The following is a 9879-nucleotide window of genomic DNA, read 5'->3' on the forward strand; positions in this document are numbered from 1 at the left end:
CATCCCTCAACAAGCGCAGCGAAATTGTAACAACATGCCGCCATAGACGGAAACACCTCCTAGGTAACACATGAGCCAATCACCACGCCCCTAGGCCAGCCTGTACCCACCCACTCTGTGCCCTATATAAACCATGGTATGCGAATGCTCCCATTAAAATCTCCTGATGATTGAGGGTACCCCCCCTCATGAAACAGGCCTGTAGAGATGAAATAGTCTTGTGATTTTTTTCCCACACATACATATATTGCGCTCTACTACGGTATCGAGCACTATTTTTTGGATAACCTTATTAAGACATATATATATATATATATATATATATATATATATATATATATTAAGGCTGCAGCTAACGATTATTTTTCTATCGATTAATCTATAGATAATTTTTTCGATTAATCTATAGATTATTTTTCCTTTTACCGATTATTTTTTTTATTTAAAATGAAGATGAAAAAATAAATGTAAGCCAGTTTTTTCAAAAGGCATGACTTTTATTTACAAAAAAAAAAAGTATGGCCACTCAGTCAACATTGACAACAACATGACAAAATATTCTGTAACAATGTAAACATTTAAAACTTTTAACATTTAAAAAAATTAAAAGTAGCTTATTTGCTTTTTAATGTGCAAATATAAAAGTAAACATCCAGTGCAAATCTTAATATTCTGCAATAGTATAAGCATTTCAAAAGTAAAAGTATTGCTTATTTTGCTTTAAAATGTGCAAAAATAAAGATAAACATCCAAGACAAAAAAGTGCATATTTCCTTGAATTGGCGCCGGGTATATAGTATTCGCATGCCTAGAATTACTGCCGGGTCAAACTCGTTTCACAAAATAATTAGCGCATGCTTAGCATTACCGCTGGCTCAGGATTAACGCCGGGTCAAACTCGTTTCGCAAAATAATTAGCATATGCCTAGAACTTCCGCCGGGTCAAACTCGTCACGTCACGAGTCATCATTTTCAAAATGGAGGAGGCTGATTTCAATCATTTGAAATCGCATAAAGGGAAGAAGATTAAGAGCTATTCAGTAGGATTTAAGGTCCAAGCTATTGAATATGCTAAAAAGAACAGTAAGCAGCTATGTTTTATTAATATACCGTAGCTGCGTGTGTCAAATATGAGTCATTAAATGACTCCCGCCTCCTGCTGGTAGAGGGCGCTAGTGATCCTTCTTGCGACTACCGGTACTGCAGAAGACCGGTGCTGCAGAAGAAGACAACAAGCAACAAGAGTGAGCAGCGATCGTTTGCTTGCACTTTTAACATGGAATATTACATATCTAAAATAAAACAGTTTTCTAAACTGGACTTTCAATCGAAGCAGGAGGTAATACTTAAAGGAATATCTCCATCGAGACAGAGAGACTTTTAAAACTGAAGAAAGATAAGGAAGACTTCTATAAACAAATTATCGATGCTTTTGATCAGAATACTCATTTATAAGTAAAAGGTAAGACCATAACGTTTTTTTTATTAAATGTGCTTTTCATGATGGTATCCTTACATCACTCAAATTTATAAGCGCAGGCCTAAATTTACCCCACGCCTTTTGGTAAGCGCAGGAGTGAGAAGAGGTTTTAAATTAATTAGCGCCCCGGAGGCTATTCAAGGAAATAAGGTATGCGACGCGTCGACGCACAAAAACGGCGTTGACGTATTTACGTAATCGATGACTTCGACTACGTCGACGCGTCGTTTCAGCCTTAATATATATATACACACACAGGTAAAAGCCAGTAAATTAGAATATTTTGAAAAACTTGATTTATTTCAGTAATTGCATTCAAAAGGTGTAACTTGTACATTATATTTATTCATTGCACACAGACTGATGCATTCAAATGTTTATTTCATTTAATTTTGATGATTTGAAGTGGCAACAAATGAAAATCCAAAATTCCGTGTGTCACAAAATTAGAATATTACTTAAGGCTAATACAAAAAAGGGATTTTTAGAAATGTTGGCCAACTGAAAAGTATGAAAATGAAAAATATGAGCATGTACAATACTCAATACTTGGTTGGAGCTCCTTTTGCCTCAATTACTGCGTTAATGCGGCGTGGCATGGAGTCGATGAGTTTCTGGCACTGCTCAGGTGTTATGAGAGCCCAGGTTGCTCTGATAGTGGCCTTCAACTCTTCTGCATTTTTGGGTCTGGCATTCTGCATCTTCCTTTTCACAATACCCCACAGATTTTCTATGGGGCTAAGGTCAGGGGAGTTGGCGGGCCAATTTAGAACAGAAATACCATGGTCCGTAAACCAGGCACGGGTAGATTTTGCGCTGTGTGCAGGCGCCAAGTCCTGTTGGAACTTGAAATCTCCATCTCCATAGAGCAGGTCAGCAGCAGGAAGCATGAAGTGCTCTAAAACTTGCTGGTAGACGGCTGCGTTGACCCTGGATCTCAGGAAACAGAGTGGACCGACACCAGCAGATGACATAGCACCCCAAACCATCACCCAACCATGCAAATTTTGCATTTCCTTTGGAAATCGAGGTCCCAGAGTCTGGAGGAAGACAGGAGAGGCACAGGATCCACGTTGCCTGAAGTCTAGTGTAAAGTTTCCACCATCAGTGATGGTTTGGGGTGCCATGTCATCTGCTGGTGTCGGTCCACTCTGTTTCCTGAGATCCAGGGTCAACGCAGCCGTCTACCAGCAAGTTTTAGAGCACTTCATGCTTCCTGCTGCTGACCTGCTCTATGGAGATGGAGATTTCAAGTTCCAACAGGACTTGGCGCCTGCACACAGCGCAAAATCTACCCGTGCCTGGTTTACGGACCATGGTATTTCTGTTCTAAATTGGCCCGCCAACTCCCCTGACCTTAGCCCCATAGAAAATCTGTGGGGTATTGTGAAAAGGAAGATGCAGAATGCCAGACCCAAAAACGCAGAAGAGTTGAAGGCCACTATCAGAGCAACCTGGGCTCTCATAACACCTGAGCAGTGCCAGAAACTCATCGACTCCATGCCACGCCGCATTAACGCAGTAATTGAGGCAAAAGGAGCTCCAACCAAGTATTGAGTATTGTACATGCTCATATTTTTCATTTTCATACTTTTCAGTTGGCCAACATTTCTAAAAATCCCTTTTTTGTATTAGCCTTAAGTAATATTCTAATTTTGTGACACACGGAATTTTGGATTTTCATTTGTTGCCACTTCAAATCATCAAAATTAAATGAAATAAACATTTGAATGCATCAGTCTGTGTGCAATGAATAAATATAAAGTACAAGTTACACCTTTTGAATGCAATTACTGAAATAAATCAAGTTTTTCAAAATATTCTAATTTACTGGCTTTTACCTGTATATATATATATATACACACACACACACACACACACACACACATCTATACACATACATATGTATATATGTATATATGTATATATATATATATATATATATATATATATATATATATATATATATATATATATATATATATATATATATATATATATATATAAATATATATATATATATATATATACATATACATATGCATATACACACACATGTATAAACACATGTATACACACATTTATATACATACCCATATATATAATGTACTGTATACACACATATATGTATGTATGTATGTATAGATATATACACACACACACACACACACACACACACTTTTGTTGAGGCGAGAACCCATTATACATGTTTACATTGACTCTTATAGGGAACTCTCCGCCTGTAAGAACTTTTCAGTTTACAGACCATGTTCAAGAACCAATTAAGTTTGTAAATTGAGGTAGAGCACACACACACACACGCACACGCACACGCACACACATTTGTTACTATAAATAAGTGGCAAAAAATTATAGCTGTATATTACTTATACATACAAAAGTATCCAGTAACAAATGTGTCCGCATCATTCAACTTACTGCATGATGATCTTAACCTTTTTTTTTTTTCATTAATTACTGCGACCACTAGGTGTCGCCAAAAACAATGATCACTCCACTTCAATTCAAAGACAGCATAAGTCCATTCCAGACAGTTAGTAATAAATAGGTTGGTGTTATTGTCTTATTACTTTTGAAGAAAATTTTATTTTGCGATATGTATCGATATTATTTTATCACCTCAGCCCTCATTCCACACTACAAAATAATACAAGTGCTGTATCAATACCGGCCAATACTGCAATATTGCTACTGTATGGGAAGTGGCCACGCTATGATGTCACACTATATACGTGGCTGATCCCGCCCCCTTCACCTCCAATCAGACGAATTCTTCCTACGGGGTCAAGCGTCCATCTGGTTGATTTCCTTTGCTGGTATTACACTAGTGCTCCAAATGAAACTCCCACGCTTGCCGTCTGTCAAACATATTCATGCGCACGCAGGAATCTTGTTTGCATATGGAGAGTGGCCCAGCATGAGAGGCTCATTAACGAGTTCCCCCAAGTGCCTCACCACAACAAACCTGGCATCCTCCGCTCCCTCTTTTCCCCCCAGACTCTCCCATGCACGCGGCTGAAGAATTTGGTCATGCGCATCTGAACTGAAGACACCTCCAAGAAGACAGTAAATATAATATATATTCATGGTCCTTACTGGTGCACATCATTTGAAGGTATTGCACCTTTGCTTACAAACAGCTCAATTGTTTTTTCATCTGACATCACATGGACAAAGATAAGACCTTCTGGAGGAAAGTTCTGTGGTCAGATGAAACTAAATTTGAGCTGTTTGATCACAATACCCAGCAATATGTTTAGAGGCAAAAAGGTGAGGCCTTTAATCCCAGAAACACCATCCCTACCGTCAAGCATGGTGGTGGTAGTATTATGCTCTGGGCCTGTTTTGCTGCCAATGGAACTGGTGCTTTAAATGGGACAATGAAAAAGGAGGATTACCTCCAAATTCTTCAGGACAACCTAAAATCATCAGCCCGGAGGCTGGGTCTTGGGCGCAGTTGGGTGTTCCAACAGGACAATGACCCCCAAACACACGTCAAAAGTGGTAAAGGAATGGCTAAATCAGGCTAGAATTAAGGTTTTAGAATGGCCTTCCCAAAGTCCTGACTTAAACGTGTGGACAATGCTGAAGAAACAAGTCCATGTCAGAAAACCAACAAATTTAGCTGAACTGCACCAATTTTGTCAAGAGGAGTGGTCAAAAATTCAAGCAGAAGTTTGTGGATGGCTACCAAAAGCGCCTTATTGCAGTGAAACTCGCCAAGGGACATGTAAGCAAATATTAACACTGCTGTATGTATACTTTTGACCCAGCACATTTGCTCACATTTTCAGTAGACACATAATAAATTCATAAAAAGAACCAAACTTCATGAATGTTTTTTGTGACCAACAAGTATGTGCTCCAATCACTCTATCACAAAAAAATAGAGTTGTAGAAATCATTGGAAACTCAATACAGCCATGACATTATGTTCTTTACAAGTCTATGTAAACTTTTGACCACGACTGTATACAGGTATGTAATGTTGTAACATTCATAATAACATGTAATATTTACATAATTTGATCATTTTAAGCATACGGCAGGGTATTAATTTCACAGACTCATCACAAAGTTCACTTCAAACAACAACACTGCTAACCATGGCAGACTTGATGAGAGACAACAAACACTTCTATTTTTGAGCCTGAATATAAGGAGGATGATCTACAAGTTTTAGAAGCTTTGTGCTAAACAGATGCAGCTTTAGTCAAACACTAAGCATCATGTAGCAGTATTGCTAAGTGCTAAACAAGATATACAAACATAATAAAACAATCACTTACTGTACAATGTCTGCTCTCACATGGATAAAGACTGGTGGAATGTTTATATATTCCCCTTTACATCAACAATGCATCCCAATCCTCACACAGAGTTAAAAGTGTTTCTTTTTGTGTCTTTCTCCCCATCTCCGGGGCAAGACAAGAACTAAAACACTACACACAGGAAAACACCAAAAAACTCAAAATATGACAGGTCGTGACAGTACACCTACTTTGAGATGAGCTATAGTGATGCTTGGTTGGTTATGGTTTGAATTTATATGCAACAATTGCGAGAACAACTTTTCTGTCAATATCGGCTGCTTTTTAGGCGGAATAGTTCAACTCCTATTTGCTCCATTGTTAGCTGACTTTTGCTAATGTTTATTTACGACTTAGAATGCATTAAAAAACTGAAAAACATACAGTGTTCATGTCTTACGTAAGGATTGTGAATGATAGACAGTTCCAATTTAAGACAGTGACTTTCACTTTTCACTTAATTGGCCATGAAATGATGATTAATTCACCAAACATGTTTTGCTCTTCTGCAGCAACGACGGTTATGGCGAGACTATAGTTGGCAGGAAGTACACAGTTAACCCGTAATTATTACTTTGGTGTGTGAACTTGTTCTCATTCATTGTTGTGCTAAAGATAAACACAATAAAAGTAATTATAGGTTTCAAAATCGTACTTGAGAAATGCGCCGACAGCTCACAGGATGACGTTAAGTAGGAGAAAGTAAAATAAGTTCGCGTCTACTTGACATGTTTACAGACTGGAACAGGTGAGAGTAAAATTGACACTTTTCCAAAGGGGGTTTGGTCGGCGTGACTCCCCCGGGGCTGACAGGTGCATAAGCCGGGGCGCACTCACCTTCTGCTGCCGCCGGGCCATGTCGGTGGGCTGCTTGGCGTTGAAAGGGTAGGCGATGCAGCGGAGGACGAAAACGTAAATCTGCAGTTTGACTTTGTGATCCTCTTCCTCTCGTTGCATTCTTTCCCGCTCTCGCCTCTCTTCCTCCTCGCCGCCCGGCGGAGCACTTTGGCCGGAAGAAGCTCCGGCCGCGGCGGGCTGCCTCTGCTGGCCGTCCGCTCGGCTCTCGGCTCCCCGCTTGGAAAAGTCGGCGGCTTTCCCGGGCGGCTCCGGGGCCACTTCCGGCTCCGACTCCCCGCCGGTGTCTTCGCTGGAGGACGGGTCCAGCATGGTCGACGTTCGGGGAACTCACCGCGGAAATTGTGCTCGCTCGCCGGGGAAGTTTGGGTCGACGTGGCGTTAATGACGGGACTCCCGGTGCCTTTCTTGGACGCGACCCCGGGAGGAAACGTGTGACTGCCGGGCAGAAGGTGGACTTAGTTCCCGGTCTCGTTTGGAGGTTCGGTCGGTGTGCGCGCGCTCCTCTCAAGCTGTGTTGGAATGGGGTGCGCGTGCACGAGGAGTAGACGCGCCGACACACAGGTGAGCAACCTGTTACAGATGTGGCGTTCGCGAACGAGTCGCGTCTTTTGAATTAGAGATGTGACGTTCACGAAAGAGCCGAATATTTTGAACGGAGAGTCGATTCGCCCTTGCAAAAAGCCATAAGCACGGGAGCCGTTTTTATGACAGATACCCGACTGGCAACTGGACCAAACATGTCTTTATTTTAAATTATTTGTATTTACTTATTTAGTATTTATATAAACATTGTATTTTTACTTTGTCTATTTTTATCTGAATTATTAAAATGCCACAAAGACAATTTAAAATGGAGGTTCGGTCGGTGTGCGCGCGCTCCTCTCAAGCTGTGTTGGAATGGGGTGCGCGTGCACGAGGAGTAGACGCGCCGACACACAGGTGAGCAACCTGTTACAGATGTGGCGTTCGCGAACGACTCGCGTCTTTTGAATTAGAGATGTGACGTTCACGAAAGAGCCGAATATTTTGAACGGAGAGTCGATTCGCCCTTGCAAAAAGCCAAAAGCACGGGAGCCGTTTTTATGATAGATGGCAACTGGACCAAACATGTCTTTATTTAAAATTATTTGTATTTACTTATTTAGTATTTATATAAACATTGTATTCTTACTTTGTCTATTTTTTATCTGAATTATTAAAATGCCACAAAGTTATTTAGGCTAGGGAGAATTCAAAATGGAGGTTCGGTTGTTGTGCGCGCGCGCCTCTCAAGCTGTGTTGGAATGGGGGGCGCGTGCACGAGGGGTAGACGCGCCGACACACAGGTTAGCAACCTGTTACAGATGTGGCGTTCGCGAACGAGCCGTGTCTTTTGAACTAGAGATGTGACGTTCACGAACGAACCAAATCTTATGAACTGTTCCTGTCACGGGAGCCGTTTTAATGACAGATACCCGACTGGCAACTAGACTAAAAATTTAATTATTTGAAATTATTTTTATTTACTTATTTAGTATTGATATAAACATTTTATTCTTACTTGTTTTTTGTGTATTTTTATCTGAATTATTAAAATGCTACAAAGTTCTTTAGGCTAGGGCAGGGGTGTCAAACGATCCGGCCCGCGAACAGGTTTTATCCGGCCCGCGGGATGAGTTTGCTAAGTATAAAAATGAGCCGATATTTTGGAATGAAATAAACTGCTGTTCTAAATGTGTCCACTAGATGTCGCAGTAGCAATCCTTTGTATCTTTGTAGATTAAGCTAAATATATATAAAAAAAAAAAAAAAAAAACACATGATGTTCGTGCACCAGTCGAGGAAAATGAGCAAACTGCATAAATAACATACTGTAATTTGATTTTGGGATTATGTTTTTATCTTGATAGATTGAAAATTAACACTAATGAGCCGACTGATTTATTCAGAAAGTATAAATAACGACAAATAAAGATAGAATAATATTGACCGCAACATGTACGTGTAAAAAAAAAAACAACAACATTATGATTTGTACATTTTCAGAATGTGCTTGTTCTATTTTTAAACAAAGAAAACAATATGAAGTTATCTTTATTTTTAAGTTATCGTGCCGGGATTTTACCAGTCTACTCCCACTTGGGAGTAGATTTTTCTCCATCTGGACCCCGATCTAAAATGAGTTTGACACCCCTGGGCTAGGGAGAATTCAAAATGGTGATACCACTACCAAAGCATGGGGATGTGGGATTTACAGTAAAAAATAAAAACATTAATCAAATTATTGCCAATGTTCCAGGATAAATCTTACTAATACTGTAATATTTTTGTCAATGCAAGTTAAACTGATTCACATAAAAATAATAATTTTAGCGTGATTAATTTTTAAATGTCATTGTTCAAAAAGTAATAATTAATTTTTGACCTATTTAAGGTTTCATTTACTGCACATTAAATATTCCACTTTGACAGGGGGAAATATTTCATATTTTGTGTGTTTGCCATAAAAAAAAACAAAGGGTTTCTTTACCAAAAGGCATTAAAAAAATTTTAAAAAAATTAAACATAAAAAAATAATAAACGTATAATCGACAGATAGATCTGAAGTTGATTTGGAGATTCAAGCAAAAGTTAAAAAATATACAGGTATATATTTATATGCATGACTAATTTTCAACACTTTTGTGAGTCAATTTGGATCCCGGATAATTTTAGTGGGATTTTTTTTTTTTTTTTTACTGTCATTGCTCAAAAAATAATAATGAATCAAAGGCAGTGTGGAGCAAAAAATGCACATTAAAAAAGAGGGTTGTTTTTGTTGTTGTTGTTTTTTACAAAAAAGGGCATAAAACATCAAACAATATATATATATATATATATATATATATATATATATATATATATATATATATATATATATATATGTATATATATATATATATATATATATATATATATATATATTGACAGACCTTAAGTTGATCTATTCCAGAGATTTAAGCGTTGAAGAAAAATTTAAAAGAAAATACTGCAGGATTTATTTTTGTATTTTTTATGACTGAGACCCTTCTGGGAGTCTAAGGCCAAACTTGAAGGTTAAAATATTAATATTTTGTTGTATTGTTTTGAAAATGAAATATATCAAAACGGCCGCCACATGAATTGATTTTTTTCAGTGGAAAAAAGTCAGTACACCCGTGGTGGGGTGCAGGTGGTGTGTGTGAGCTCTCC

The 9879-nt window shown here is 38.6% G+C and overlaps 1 protein-coding gene across 6 annotated transcripts in view; it reads right to left on the bottom strand.

Annotated features, from left to right (window-relative positions):
• Window positions 1-7208, bottom strand: part of cadps2 (Ca++-dependent secretion activator 2) — a 278914-nt gene extending 271706 nt beyond the window's left edge. For all 6 annotated transcript variants that reach the window (XM_061924693.1, XM_061924692.1, XM_061924689.1 and 3 more), the window contains exon 1: window positions 6649-7208. In XM_061924693.1, coding sequence (XP_061780677.1) covers window positions 6649-6978 — 330 coding nt within the window. In that variant the 5' untranslated portion in view covers window positions 6979-7208. The remainder of the gene's footprint in view (window positions 1-6648) is intronic.
• Between the last annotated feature and the right edge of the window lie 2671 nt (window positions 7209-9879).

The sequence above is a fragment of the Nerophis lumbriciformis genome, linkage group LG29 (assembly GCF_033978685.3).
Source record: "Nerophis lumbriciformis linkage group LG29, RoL_Nlum_v2.1, whole genome shotgun sequence".
In the NCBI taxonomy this organism is placed as follows: domain Eukaryota; kingdom Metazoa; phylum Chordata; class Actinopteri; order Syngnathiformes; family Syngnathidae; genus Nerophis; species Nerophis lumbriciformis.